General features: G+C 44.2%; 1 protein-coding gene and 1 long non-coding RNA gene across 8 annotated transcripts in view; one reads left to right on the top strand and one right to left on the bottom strand.

Moving 5' to 3' along the window:
• The first annotated feature begins 293 nt into the window (after nucleotides 1-293).
• The window catches only part of SPATA7 (spermatogenesis associated 7), a 53,755-nt gene continuing 38,426 nt past the window's right edge, over nucleotides 294-15,622 (top strand). For 2 of the 7 annotated variants that reach the window (XM_080974302.1, XM_080974300.1), the window contains exons 1-2: nucleotides 10,732-10,883; nucleotides 13,024-13,119. In XM_080974302.1, coding sequence (XP_080830428.1) covers nucleotides 10,805-10,883; nucleotides 13,024-13,119 — 175 coding nt within the window. In that variant the 5' untranslated portion in view covers nucleotides 10,732-10,804. Of the gene's footprint in view, nucleotides 496-8,428; nucleotides 8,504-10,731; nucleotides 10,935-13,023; nucleotides 13,120-15,622 lie in introns of those variants that run through there. The other 5 variants (XM_080974306.1, XM_080974304.1, XM_080974299.1 and 2 more) reach the window with 4 other exon arrangements.
• Nucleotides 7,432-10,771, bottom strand: LOC308459276. Its single transcript, XR_013977956.1, has 2 exons — nucleotides 10,645-10,771; nucleotides 7,432-7,622 (listed from the first exon to the last, which is right to left on the bottom strand). It is a non-coding gene; the product is annotated as an uncharacterized lncRNA (long non-coding RNA).

Raw genomic sequence — 15,622 nt, 5'->3', positions numbered from 1 at the left:
GCTGCGCAGCGCAAGACACCCGCGCTCCTATACTTGGCAAGGGGTCCCCTCCGCGTTCAAGCAACACCTTTGGGCACAGCGGGACTTGCTTCTGAGGAGACCTGCTGTTCGGCCTCTGCCTCTGAAGCCCCGCGCTCCTTTTTTTACAAGGGAGCAAGCCCTACTCGGCGGCGCAGAGAACCGCGGCTCCGGGCCTCCTCCTCCTTCACCTTGCCCTTCCCCCGGTCCCAGGACGTAACGCGCCCAGCGGCGGCGGCCGCCAAGCGAGCGGCGGTGTCCATAGCAACCCGTCGGGCTGCCAGGCCCGCCCCTTGCCGGCCGGGAGAGGCGAGGAAGGAAGGGCAGAGGGAGGGAGGGACGGACGGACGGAAGCCGCCGGGCTCGGGCCGCCGGTGGCCCTTTGGGCTAGGAGGAGCCTGGCGGGCCGGGCCAAGAGAATGGGAGTGAGCTTGGAGGGCGGCGGCGGCGGCGGCGGCAGGAGGAGGAGCAGCCCAGGTAGAGACGGCGGACTGGAGGGGACGAGCCGGAGAGCGGGGAGGAGGAGGTCCGCCGGCATGTCCTGCGGATGGGAGGGCCGCGAGACCTGCACGAGCTGGAGGCGCTCTGCGCTTCCCATTCCCTGCCCCTTTCTTCTGGCGCCTGCCAGGACACATTCGCACCTTCCGCAGCCGGCAGAAGCGGTCGCTAATCCTGCACCGCTCGCCCTTCACCTGCCTCCCCCCGTATAGCCAAAGAAATCCCTCTCGCCAGAGACTGCGGGCAGTTCCGTGCGCAAGAGCAGACAGACAATAAACAAGCCCTTCCCCTCGCGCGCGCGCCCCCTCTCCTCTCCTCTCCAGCCTTGACTATGACGACATCGCCAAATGCGCGCAGGGAACCCCCCGCAGCGCGCGCCGCCCCAGTCGCGAGGTTTCTCATTTGGAGTTCCGCGAGGGTTCCAGAACGCCCCGCTCCGACCCCGCGGCTGAGAAAGGGCTCCAGAACGCGCTGGGGGAAAAGGATGAGGAGCGTGGGAGTTTCCCAGCATGCACCCCTCCTCCTCCTCCACTGTGTTGTCTTGATTCCCAGCCTCCCTTGCACACAGGTGGTTCTGTGGAGACCTGCCATTCTGGGCAAGCTGGATGAAACAGAAATTGCCGCCCCCTCCAGTACAAAGTGCTTTTTTTAGACGGCAGCCCCATATAATAAATTGGCCTGTGAGAAAGGCCTACTGAGCTGGGTAGGGTTTGCTTCTGTGGCGCTGTGGGTTAAACCACAGAGCCTAGGACTTGCCGATCCGAAGGTTGACGGTTCGAATCCCCGTGATGGGGTGAGCTCCCGTTACTTGGTTCCTGCTCCTCCCAACATAGCAGTATGAAAGCATGTCAAAGTGCAAGTAGATAAATAGGTACCGCCCTGGCGGGAAGGTAAATGCGTTTCCGTGTTTCCGTGCGCTGCTCTGGTTCGCCAGAAGCGGCTTAGTCACGCTGGCCACATGACCCGGAAGCTGTACGCTGGCTCCCTCGGCCAATAAAGTGAGATGAGTGCCGCAACCCAAGAGTTGGTCACGACTGGACCTAATGGTCAGGGGTCCCTTTACCTTTACCTTTAGACATGTGCAGGATTTGTGGTGTGCTGGTTCGTTTATTCATGCCTAAGCTTCTGTCCAGCCGATAAGCCTGGCCTTATGCCCTTTTGTTTTCTTGTGCAGTTTCTCAGCATGTGCAGTAAATGATTGTGAGAGTTTGAAAACAGGAGCAAAGGTTTCCCCAAGTGTCACCTAGACTTTAAGAGAAGTAATGGATCCTCGTTATTTTTAAAGAACCAACAGCTCATGGTTATGCTGGTGGGGGGTTTTTTTGGAGGAGGGCCTGGTGGCAGTGCCGGATTTACGTATAAGCTAAACAAGCTATAGCTTAGGGCCCCACTCTCTTGGGGACCCAAAAAAAATTTAAAGGAAAAAATTAACTGGATGTACACTTGCAAAATATAAGATAAAAAACAAATAAAATAAAACCTATATACAGCATCAGTGTTTTGTGTTGTGTAGGCTCCTATGATGTAAGTAATGGGCCGCGCCTGCTAACCTGTTCTGTAAAATATCACTGGTTTGCTCATTTCTATATACAGTGGTACCTCGGGTTACATATGCTTCAGGTTACATACGCTTCAGGTTACAGACTCTGCTAACCCAGAAATAGTACCTCAGGTTAAGAACTTTGCTTCAGGATGAGAACAGAAATTGTGCTCCTGCGGTGTGGCAGCAGCGGGAGGCCCCATTAGCTAAAGTGGTGCTTCAGGTTAAGAACAGTTTCAGTTTAAGAACGGACCTCCGGAACGAATTAAGTACATAACCAGAGGTACCACTGTATAGGGTGCCTACATTCTGGATGGACTGGTCCATAAATTACCATATAGCATATATTCAACACAAAAAATAGTGACAATTTGTTGTTGACAAAGGACAGCTGGACATATAAAGGGCCCCATTACCTTCAGTAGCTTAGGGCCTCATCAAACCTAAATCCGGCCCTGCCTGGTGGCTATTTTATTTCCAACTTTTTCTCCTTTTTATATTGCTCTGTTGCTCTCTGGTCCTGCTTGCTGGCTTCCCATAGGAATTGTGTCAACCAGGAAGAATGCTGGACTAGAAAGGCCTGTGGTCTGATCCACAGCATGGCTTTTTAATGTTTTACACGGGTTCTGTTGTTACATGCCTGGGGTATTTATATTGAAAGATGGTTTTGAAATGATTTTAGAGAAATATCCCCACGCTGTAGGGTATTAATTCAACCGAAGTATATATGCAGTCATAATTGATTTTAGTTGGAAGACTGACACTCATAAACCCTTACTCCATGAATGTTCTCCATCTTCTCATTGAGGAATCCCTTTTTCAGCTTTCAAGGCTTACTGGTACAAAGCTTAAAATCCATTGGGTTAAGACAGACGGTGCATGATGTCAACTCAGTTGGAATATATCTAAGGATTCCAACCTTAGGAACAAAGTTGCTGAAGTGTAGTTAATTTTTCCCTGGGATCAGTTTAACTTATGCAGCAATCAAAACAGTTCACCACTGAAAGAAGCACTAACTTTTTTTGCATTATTGACAGACCAGTGTTATTTATAACTAGACATTAATGCAACTGCTCTAAAACAGCTTTATTATTCAAAGCTGGTGGTTTGCACTGAGCTGTTTATCTCCCAATGCCTTTGCTTGCCAAAGGTTGAAGCAGTAATAAAATAACATCTGTAACACAGAAACGTGATTTTACTTGTGGCAAATAAGACGTAATTTACTTACAGGCTGATTACTGAGATATTTATGTTGTTTGAATAGGAGCTATGTGTGTTGTCCAATTGTAAAAGAAAAAAACTGAAATATTTAGATTAGTTTTTAAATGTACTGGCCATTTTTTCAATAACATATTGCTCAAAAAAAAAAGTGCAATAATAAAACAACAATAAAACTACTGTTAAAAACAAACATACTATTACAAATTACCAGGTCATAGCCATGCAGAGCGGAGCAAACCAAACCAATAAAATTAAATCCTGTTGCCAACATAAATAAAGACGTATTTATGAGGCATCTAAAGAACACAGGAAGCTGGATTAGACTGAGTCAAACCGTTGGTTCATCTAGGTCAGTATCTCAACACCAGGGGGTGGAATCTTTTTTCATCCAAAGGCTGCATTCCCTTATGGGCAACCAGTGGGGGCCATGTGCCAATACTGATCAGGGCCAGAGGCAAAAGTGGATGGAGCGATGTAATTTTTATTTTTGCATAACAGACTAGTTTCTGCACAGACTTGCACATACCTTTCTGTTCTCCATTCATGTACACAGGAACCATTATCAGTGTGAGGAATCTGATATAGTTTGGAGAGGGCACTAGGCTGGTCCAAAAGAACTTTTTTGGCTGTTCCTTTAACCACTTCCTTTTCTCATCTGCCTCCCTGGTTTGCTTCCTACTCTATTCTACAGCTTGTTAAGCCCAGCGGTCTTCTTTCATCTTATGGACTGCATTAATGGCTTTGGCTCCTTGCCTGTACTGTCAGCTCAATTCCTGCCACCTCTGCTCAGACCACCTTTAAAGCCTTCTGAACCACCATAATCTAGTGCCGCAAGGACTCGGGGTCATATATTTCCATTTTAGAAAATGTTGCCAAAATTGTCTTGCAAGGTACCTAAGAGTGGCAGTATAGAGAAGCAGCCTCTGTTGAGAAGTAACCTCTGTGTTGACTTTCATCCAGATCCTCATAGACTATGTGCTACCAAAGCCTGCACCAGTTTAGCCCTCTGAGTGTCCGACTGCCCAGTTGCATCGTTAATTCCACCTTGCGTTCAGTGGAGACTGCTCTGCGCTGAAGAACAAGCATGCACTCTGTGACCTTTAGCAAATTCGTTTAATTGAAGCTAATAAAACCGTCTCCAGAGCAATAGACTACTAGATGAACTTTGCTGTATCTGCCTGCTCTACAATTCTAACTTCCCAAGTAGTTAAAAGTTAAGAGACTTAATTCTAACAGAGACTGTGTTGCTGTCTACTGGACTTTTCTAGGTGTTAAATGGATGTACCCCACCCCACCAGCTTAGCATGGAGATTCAGCAGTGGAGTTTTTTCTTAGCCAACTTGGGGGGAGGGGGAACGACGACTGTATGACTCCATATAATCGATATAGATTAAAATGTTCAGCAAGTCCAACTAAGACAAAATAATGAAATGATGGTGGTTGCTCTTCTCCAAACATGATTAACCAATGCAGAATTCTAGGGACTCCCCAAAACCTGGAGTGGGGTGGGGTAGCAGGTAGGCAGTGCCAGTTCCAGACTCCAGGAGCCCTTAGCATATTCCCAGCAAAGGGCCTCCCACCCAACTAGAGCAGGGCCCAGTGCTGTTTGTGGTAGCCGCAGTAGGACATTCATTATATCTAACCAATAGATGGAGCTGAGCTTGGCTCCTGTACAAAAGCAGCATGACCACCTGCCACTTCCAATCCCTATTTGCAACCCCTCCCCAAGGTTCAGTGATGAGCTCTCTTGTTTTCGGCAGCGTTGGTCTGGAACCAGTTTGTGGCAGAGTGACAGAAAAGGAGGCCCAGCTCACACTCTGGGTTTTGTTTTTTTGTTTTTAAACCATTCTTCTTACTAAAGCAAGAAATAACATTTGTGAATATTTTTTGAAAGCTCACATATTTCAGCAATCTGTTAGAATTCAATGATAAGAAAATGACAATGATAGCTGAAATAGTTTTTAGAACTGTACTGCAAATGGCTCGCTTCATATTTTATGTCAGTTTGCTGCTTCAGAGGAACGGGAGAACGTGTAATCCTCCATGATAAAATGTATTAGTAGTCTTTATCTATTTAATGGATTATGATAAAAAAAAATCCACAGCACATGTGGCAGAAACTGATACCTACCACAATTAAGCAGACTCTTTCACAGTACAGTATTCTAGCTTTAACAGTTCCGCTCGTTAATTATACGTATGCAAGGGTTCATTTTGAATATAGTAATATAATTGTTTTGAATGTAGTACAGTTGGTGAATGGAGTTTGATGGTATGCAAGAAGTACGTGGAAGCTAGCCATTGCACATGATTTATTTATTTTTTTAAATGTTTGGTGGGTTAAATCTTAGAATGCACCAGAATATCACCCTATACAGTGGTACCTCAGGTTAAGTACTTAATTCGTTCCGGAGGTCCGTACTTAACCTGAAACTGTTCTTAACCTGAAGCACCACTTTAGCTAATGGGGCCTCCCTCTGCCGTGCTGCTGGAGCACGATTTCTGTTCTCATCTTGAAGCAAAGTTCTTAACCTAAAGCTCTATTTCTGGGTTAGCGGAGTCTGTAACCTGAAGCGTATGTAACCTGAAGCGTATGTAACCTGAGGTACCACTGTACATAGTTTACCATGAACTTGTATGTGGAGAAAGCAGTACTCCACAGGTTAAATGCTGCATCCTTTTAGCACAACAAACTTGAAACTTGTGATTCGTACTACCAATTGAAACTTGTAATTCTACTAATTCCCTCTCCTTCTCCCTTCTTTTCCATTTGTACTTGTGGAGATCAGCAGAGCCCCTACTTGCAGGTTTTAGAAATGCCAAATAATATGGAAACACTTTCAGTCTCGACAAAAGACATTTGCTTTACTGACCCCAGAATTTGACCCCAGTTTATTTTATGATCAGTTACGTATTTCAGTTTCTGTAGCTTTAAGAGGAGTGGGATTGAAGAAATCCAGAATAGCAACCACAAGCACACTAAGTGCCCAGGTTGCAAAGATAATTATATGTTTAATTTTTAATGTGGAAAAGCAGGGTGTAAAAGGGAAGGGAGAGGTAATTTCATAGTTCATATCTGACATGACATGCACATATTTTGTACTTGTTTACTGCAGCTGAGTACTAAAAATATAGTACAAGGCAACCCTTTCTCTTTTTGCCTTAGAATCCATAATCCATTTTGATGGGATACATGTGGTCCTACTAATTATGTTAATGATTTGGAGCAGGAAATATTTCAAAAAAAGCAAAAAATATGTCTTTGCTACAGAAATAAACTACACAGATATGATTCTAGAATGGAATCTCACCCAGGACTCCATCCGAAACCTCTGGGTATAGGGCGGTATATAAATTCAATAAATAATAATAATAATAATAATAATCTTTCATGCCAACTCTCAGCCAAAGAAACTCGCAACACACTCTCGAAAACTCACAACAATGGGTGTTCCAGGAACCTGCTGATGCCTTGTTGCTCTCTAGGCTTTCTGTTATGGGTAGACACCAAGTTTGGCAGAGCTATATTTTTTAGATGTGTTTATTAAGGTTTTGTAAAAAAACAAACAAAAAACCAACCACATACAAACAGACAAAAACAAAGAAAGAACAAGGACTGGGTGTAGACATTGTTGTTGTTGTTTAGTCGTTTAGTCGTGTCCGACTCTTCGTGACCCCATGGACCACAGCACGCCAGGCACTCCTGTCTTCCACTGCCTCCCGCAGTTTGGTCAGACATTATTGCAGTTAAAATAAAATAAACAGAAGGTTCTGTACACTTTCGCAGACAACATAATAAAATAGATTCAACAAAGGGACATTTGGGATAACATAGAACTTGCCACATAGAAGCATATGTTGTTGGGGGCCTATGCAGCGCACTATTTTTATTTGTAAAGGATGTCAATGGAGACCACATAACATCTCTCTAAGAACCCTCGTGTGATGAGTTCGATGATCAGACAAGGCAGTGCTCATACCTTCTCAAACCATCTGTTGCCAGAGGGACCCAATGCAGACTTCTAATATTTGGCAATTTAACTCCCCCCAAAAAACTTTTTCCCCACCCAAAAGGTTGATAGAGCTTTGTGAGGCTGCCTGCCCACAGCTGGTTCCTGTTTAGCACTCAATCAGCTGCATTTGCACACACCCAATTCCAGGCTATAGCAGATTTATTGGATGAGTTTCCCATATGGTCCAAAGGATAGCAAATAAGACACTTGCCCACTCACAGTTCTTTCTCTGGCACCTGCACACCTCTCTTCTTCTGGCTGCTAATTCCAAATATAGTTTGGATTGATGCACTTGCCTTCCCTTGCATCCTCTCTTATCACTTTCGATTTTCCTGCAAACCATAGTTTATTATAACTTCTATAACTGCTACAAACCAAGGTTTACCCAGTTTGTATGTCATGCGAAATCAAATCTGGGAGAGAATCGGAGTTTGCGATGATAGGAGGAAGCCAGTGAGCCCTAGGATTGTTCATATTAAACCAAGCAATTGTCTGTTCAGGATTCGGATGTCAGGATTCAGGAATCCATGTTTTTTATGTCCCCTCCTGCCTCTGCAAAATATAGAAAGTGCCATGGAAGATCCAGTAGTTCACGACAGAACTACTGTTACTGGGATTTTGTATTTTACCAGAACTCAGGGTGCAAAGTTTTGTTGCTCAGAAAATGGACATCTTCCAGTGAATTGTCCGTTGCCACCGTGATGTTTCAGCTCCAAAACTATCATCTTAGATAGCTTGAAACTCAAAAGTATAGTTACTATAATTATGGTAAAATGAATAGGCACTGTATATTCATTTCAAGATGAAAGGAAAAAATATATGACTTCATTTTCAGTCCAATCATAGGCAGAGTTAAATCAGCCTAAGTACATTGATATATAGGCTTATGCATTACTTTAATGTATGGTTGCACAGTTGATTTAATCAGTGATTTACTGCTATTGAGATTTTTTTTCTCTTCAGTTGATGTAATATTAAAGTAAGTTCACCTCGTGTATTTTGATGACTTTCCTACAAACTCATGTTTTTCACAATAGGTCACCATAATGAACATACTGACTTTTTATGAGTTTTTTTAAATTCTCTGTGCTGAAAGCTATACTTCCACCCTAATTGCATTGTTTCTTTTTTATATCAGTGATTGAATACCAAGCTATTCCCCGGTATGGACCAGCAAGCCCATTCAGGGGACATTTAAGTACTAAAAGTAATGGTAAGTAATTTGCATAATGGGGTAAACAGCAACATTTTTTAAGTACAGTGGTACCTCGCAAGACGAATGCCTCGTAAGACGAAAAACTCGCTAGACGAAAGAGTTTTTCGTTTTTTGAGTTGCTTCACAAAACGAATTTCCCTATGGGCTTGCTTCCCAAGACGAAACGTCTTGCGAGTTTGTTTCCTTTTTCTTAAAACCGTTAATACTGTACCAAGTTTGAAGCGGGAACTGGGCTGGCAGGGAGCGAGCGAGGGAGCGACCTACCTTTTCCAGTTTCAGCCTTGGGGAAGGAGAGCGTCTCGCTCCGCGAATGAACGCAAGGCAAGAAAAGAGCGGGAGCAAATCTCTTCCAAGCGCGATCGCGAGCACGACAATTAGTTCTGAGTTCCGAGCAGAGTAACCCGATACGAGAGAGAGAGAGACTCCGGAGACAGAGCGTGTGCGTAAAAGCGCACGAAAGAAAGACTGCAGAAGGAGCCAAAGAACAAATAACAGACTTGGGCGCAACAGAAGCGGGATCTAGCAGAACGACGCAGAGGGATCCTCTTCTGGAGAGGGCACAGAGGCGGCAGGTGGACTGGGATCCAGCGGATCTGGCTGGGTCTCTGCGCCGTCTCTGCCTCTCTCTCTCTCTCCCCCCCCCCACGTGGCTGCTCCATTTTGCCCTAACTGCGCGAAGGCAGGAGGAGGGGGACCGAGGAGGAGGAGGAGGCATCCACTGCGCTTGGGCCGCCGCGAAGGCGCCTTTGCGGGGGTGGGAAGAAGCCGGGAGCAGCTGCCGAGACTGTGGGGAGCCCGGCGGCGTGGCGCAAGGTAACGGGGGGAGCAAGGGAGAGTCCGCGCCGGGTGCTTCGTGCGTCCGCCCTCGGTTCCTGGGCTCGAACTTCCTTTGGCACCTCGTGGAGAGAGAGGGAGAGGAGCGGGCTGGGGCTTTGATGTGGGACGCGGTTTGGCGGAGCGAAGACGCGGCAAGGCTTGGCGACAGAGGAAGGGGGGATGTTTTCATGGGGAGGTGGGAGGGGGTGTCTTTGCCTCTTCCCGGCAACAGATCCTCCAGGCTGGGGAAACTCCTCCTGCTGGGGAGCGACCCGCTTTGTGCTTTGCCCGCTATCCCATTATAAAAGGAGTACTGTAATAATGTTCATAATACAGTACCAGGGTGCATCCGTGCTTTGCAAGACGAAAAATCCGCAAGACGAAGAAACTCACAGAACGAATTAATTTCGTCTTGCGAGGCACCACTGTATAGCTTTGCATCAAATTCTTGTTGTGTGGACTCCTAAAATATTTTACATTAAAGTATTGTGGTGAGAACTTAGTTTGGTTGAGACTATACTAATGAGTAAAATCTGTCATTGCACAGTGCACATATTTGGAGTGGGGGAGGCTTCGGGGGGTGGGGAGAAGAGAAAGGGGAAGTCTTTTTTGGTTGATCAGAACTGTTAAACAGAAACTGAATACTGATACTCAATGCAAGAATATCAGCTGACCCAAAGTTTTTAGTCTTTGCATTGTCTTGGTTTTAACCAATTCAATAAATAATACATCTCAGTGTAGAAGACTGTTGCTGAAGCTTGGCTTAGATATCTTGGGAAAAACACAAATATATTTATTTCAGAGGTGGTTGATTTTTGGTGGGGGGGGGGCGGGTTTAGGGCAAGGGCCACATTGATCCTTGGTCAGTCCTTGTCAGAACTGGCATGGCCAAAATAAGGAAACATTTTAGGATTCTTGGGCATCACCAAAAACTTTTGACATCACAGTGGGGTACCTATGGAAACAATCAGGGGGGTGAAAATAAAAAGAATTATAAATTTAAATAATGCTGATGGGGGGGCTTGGCAGGCCACAAAAATCTTTTGGTACCATGGCAGTGCAGCGGGGGACTTATCGGAGCAGTAAAAACAAACTTTTAAAAGGCCTTTTAAGGGTATCTTGGGGGACACAAAATCCTCTTAGAGGATGTATTTATTCAACAGGTTGTGGGTTAGCAACCCCTTATTTATTTCAAGTAATGGATACAATTTAGGTACAACACTACCTCAAATATGGAGCCATTTTTCTTAAGAGCTTGTGCTGTTTAAAACCCGGTTAGAATCTACATACTTGTTTTATATATAATTTGTTATTTGCCTCACCAGATAGTTGATCAGTCCTTTCAGTCCTGATAGGCTTGAAGTCTGCTGCCAGGGCCTTCAGGCTTCAGTCCTTAAACTACTTGCTCCAAAGTAGTCATGTTGACTTCATAATGGGGCTATTCTGGAGTAGCTGTTTTTGAGGGTCTCATCCTAGTTTCACATGCAGGGATATGTTTTGCTGCTTTGGCTGTTAAACGGTAAACCTTACATCTCAGAAGCATCACTGAAATGGCTCTGTGGTGAGTGATTTGCTTGTTCATGGCTTCATAACTGAAGACAGGTATTCTGATGTAAGTGTTGATTTTACCCTTAGCTTTTCAGTATGTCCATGTGTTAGCCATCTGAGTACAAAGTGTCCTCCTGCGATTTGCCACGGCAAGACATGGGACCTTACTAGTCAGCAAATAAAAAGAAACCAAATGTTGTAAGTGGTCTGAAAACGGGTGGAAACTGCACAGATGGAAGCCATCAGGTTTGGTGGCATTTGAGTGTGCCTGTTGCTGGTTCCACAAACAATGAGGAATAATGGATTGTCAGTAAATGTGCACTTACTTACCACTTGGAATCTGAGGTCCAAATAAGTGCAGCTCTGGCTGACATGTGCAAAAAATATATATAAAAATATTAAGAGCTCTGAGAGGAGTGTCACTCTGTTTAAGCACATAGTAAGGAATACATGTGTTGAAGAGTTTGGCTAATTAAGGCTCGTTATGTTCAGGGCCCTAAAAAGAGCTTCGATTTATTTAAATACTCTGTTTATTAAAGGAGGAATATTAGCTGAATGAGATATTTAAAATATTGCTTTAGCAAGGGGCTTCTTGTCCCTGCCAGATATCCAATCTCTCTCACATCCGCCTCTAATACTACAGTATGTGATGTGATCATGCTAGATGGAATATTGCATTAATCTTGGGAAGAATTCCCTGCTTAGGGCCAGAATACCACAGGGGCCACCTCCTGCTGCATGAGTCTCCCCATTCTTTTAAACACCACTGAGGAATCAGTGAGTCCCACGTGCTGTTCAACTGTAGCTGCCATCATCCCTGGCTGATGGCCACACTAATTAGGGCTGATGAAGTCTAATAACATCTGGAGTGCCACAGGTTCCATATCCCTGACTTAGAACATCTGGGGAGGCCCATTGCAATCTGAAGTTTGTTTGGCGTGGTCTTTTTCCATTGTCATGCCTAGGCTCTCTGTTCCCGGAGATCCATCTAGCTTCCTCCTTGATGATTTTTTTGGAACAAAGTGAAATGGAACAGGAGCACTCCATACTGCAGCATTTTGTTGCAGTTTCCAATTCAACCTGCTCTTCATGAGTTTCTCTCTTTTTAAAAAAAAAAAGTTATTATTGATACAGCAAAAAAAAAAAAAAAGGAGAAAACACAGATACAGAATTACACACAGGAATAACAATAAATGCAAAATTTTCTTAACAAACAATAAAACATAAGTTGGTCTTAACACTATAGACCCGACCTCCCAGCTATTCCTTACTTCAATCTCATATTACTTATTGCCAATACAGACTTTTATCATCATTTAACTATATCTTACCTCTTATGGCTAACTTGCAACTATTACTGAAGTTCCTTGAATGCTGCAACAGAGTTTAAACTACTATATTTATATTTCAAATATTCTTTGAAGACCTCCCATTTTGAGACAAATTCCTGTTTTGATTTGTTCTTTAGTTTTTCTGATAGACCATCTAATTCGGCATATTTTGTCAGCTTTTGGATCCATTCAGGTATAGAGGGAATTTCGAAACTCTTCCATTTTGCCACAATAAGAACTCTTTCTGCTGCCATGGCATATAAAAAGATACCCTTCATTTTTTGCAGAATATCCAGACCTGTAACTCCCAGGAGATAGGCCTCTGGTTTTTTATTAAAAGAGATCTTTAGCATTTTTTGCAATTCTGAATGAATACTCTCCCAGAATACCTGTATTTTCCTGCATAACCACCACATGTGGTAAAAAGTTCCTGAATTACCTCCGCATCTCTAGCAATTACTTGACACATTTTTTTACATTTTCGAAAGTTTCAAGGGTGTTAAGTACCATTGGTGTTGCATTTTCAGAAAGTTCTCTCTAATTGTTTAACACTTTGTGAATTTCCAATTATTCTTCCACAAGTTTTCCCATTGGGCCATGGTTATTGAATGGCCAAAGTCTTGTGACTACCTCACCATGGCCACTGTTACCTCCTCCTCCTTGACTTTCGAGTCAAGGAGGAGTCAATAAGTTTTAGAAAGAGTTTTTCTCAATGACCTGCTTCCATCTGTGTGTTCCTGCTTTGAACTTATATTTCTGCAATTGCTGGTGAAGACTACAGGCACTTTCCACAATAAAGTCAAATGTGCTTTACTTTTGTAGCCTTCTGCATTGATGACTCCTCCCGCAGACTAAGCAACCAGTACCTGATCAGGGATCACATGGCAGTCCATTACAATAAAATACTTTCAGCTAAAGGTAAGCATATACAAGTCATTCACCTCTCCTTGAATGGAGTAATTATTTAGTAATACATTTTCCCTGTTATCTGTCGCTTAGGGGAAAAAAGAAAAATCATTCACATTTAAAGCCTGCCATTTTAGAATTAAAAGAAAAATGCCAACTCCTAACCGTGCCAACATTTAACTGAGTGTTTGAAATGCTAAATTTAATCAGAAGCTCTAGTGTTTGTGCATTCTGAAAAGATATTATTTTCCCACTGAAATTACATCAAGAATGTATGCACTAGACTGAATACAGCTTGTGCCAATATGTCTGTCTAAAGATTTTCTATCATTAGGGTACATCAATTGCTATTTCTTGGATCGGTGAGCAGATAGTCATTCTCCAAAGTCAGTGCTATGTGCTAATTAATATTTGGCACAAACGTGAGCATTAATTAATCCTCCTTTATTTCTCATTGCATGGCATTGCCTCGACACACTTCCATTTTCACCCTCTATAAAATCACAGTATGTGGTTCAGTATTAATAAAACAAACATATTTCTAATCTCTTATAAAATGTTTCAATTGTCAATCCCATAAATAGGAGCAAGATTAAAATAAGAACACAATCCTATGCATGCCTCCTACGAAGTACTGTATGTCCCATTGGGTTTGGTGACACTGTAGTCTAAACCACTGAGTCTCTTGGGCTTGCCAATCAGAAGGTCAGCGGTTCGAATTCCCACAATGGGGTGAGCTCCCGTTGCTCGGTCCCAGCTCCTGCCAACCTAGCAGTTCGAAAGCACGCCAGTGCAAGTAAATAAATAGGTACCGCTACAGCGGGAAGGTAACTGGCATTTCCGTGCACTCTGGTTTCTGTCACGTGTTCCGTTACGGCAGAAGTGGTTTAGTTACATTGGCCACATGACCTGGAAAGCTGTCTGTGGACGAACACCAGCTCCCTCGGCCTGAAAGCGAGATGAGCACTGCAACCCCATAGTCGCCTTTGACTGGACTTAACCGTCCAGGGGTCCTTTACCTTTTTTTACCTTACTCCCAGGCACATGGGTATAGGGATGCAGCCTTCCTTAAGCCTTGTAGCAGTTTAAGATGCATAGCCAATAAACAACCTTTCTTTTAAATGAGCTTTAATTTCAAATGTTGTGTGTTCAGACACACACAAAATGGTTTCCAAGTATGATCTGCATTGTTCTGTCTGCAGATACTTAGGGGGTAATACTAAAATTGACTGCTAGGCTGAATTGAGCCTTGCTGCACACAGAAGCAGAGGTGAAAAGTGGGGCAGGCAGATCGCTGTGCCAGCCTGGAGCTGATGCTGCCGTTGGGCCCAGATGGAGTCCAGTGTTGTCATGTGATGGGAGCAAGGCTGGCTTGGACCCTCCCTGTCCTCAGAATGCCCTGTTTCAGGGCTTTCCCATTGGCAGCTGGTGAGCATCCCAGTGGCTGCCTCTTCGGTGGGTGGAAGGGAGAGGTCCATACAGGCACAACTGGGAAGAGTCCAGTGAAAGTGACATGGCTGAGAGGAGGGACTTGGACTGAGGTGCTGGCTGTCTTAACTTGGTTGGGTTTTAACTCATGTACATCATTCTCCCCATCAGAAGCCTCAAACTCTTAATGAGCTATGGACTTTTCCCTGTATGCAAAGATAGGCTCTGGCAGATTGAGTGGACGAGAACCATTTAGTGGGTCCAACGGGCAAGAAGGCTGTATCTGTAGAGGGAAGTGAGGGGCAGATGGGGCTCATCAACCTGGGAAGGTAGCCCATCTAGGAGAAGGAAAACTCTGCTCCTACACCTCTGCTGCCTTGCGGAAGAAGAAAAGGCTAAGGAGTAAACCCTATACAAATCCTGAGTGGAGCCCCTAAGACAGTAGGATGGTGCCTTGTATGTCTCCTTCCAGCAACTCCTGCTGCCAAGCCAGTGCCAGACGTATTGCTCTGCTTTCCTTTGGAGCACATCAGCAAGGCTGAGAAGGGGGGTGTCTTGTCTTCTGGGAAGTCCAGGACCTCCGTACATACTTGTGCCCCAGGGAGATCCCTTCAGTGTTGCTAATGCAGAGGTTTGACTTCACCCCAGGAGGCGCAATCCATTGTCTCTCAAGGCAGACAGATGCCAACAACAAAAAAACCATTCTGATTTTAATATTTAATACCTTTTTAGATGGGGTTACTCACACATCTGCCTTATGTATTTTCAGATTTGTAGTAATTCCATTCAGGTTCCTGGGTTTGCAATGCAATTGTATGCATGTTTACCCAGAAGAAAGAAAGGCCCCTTGTGTTCAATTACTCCTCATTACACCTGCCATCCTAGATACATTTCACTTGGAAATAAGTCCCATTGAACTAAGTGGGGCTTTCTTCTCACTAGACAAATATAGACTTGCACTATGTGTTTAAGATTTCAGCCTCAGCCAGTCAAATCAAACTAGTCTCCAAATCCATTTGTTTTCCACATAAATTACATATAACAACTTTTTAGTCATCTTGCAGAAAATATTCACCCTGTTATTAAA

This window comes from Podarcis pityusensis (genome assembly GCF_964106645.2).
Source record: "Podarcis pityusensis genome assembly, chromosome: 1".
Classification (NCBI taxonomy): Eukaryota; Metazoa; Chordata; class Lepidosauria; order Squamata; family Lacertidae; genus Podarcis; species Podarcis pityusensis.
This window is presented reverse-complemented; position numbering and strand designations above follow the sequence as displayed.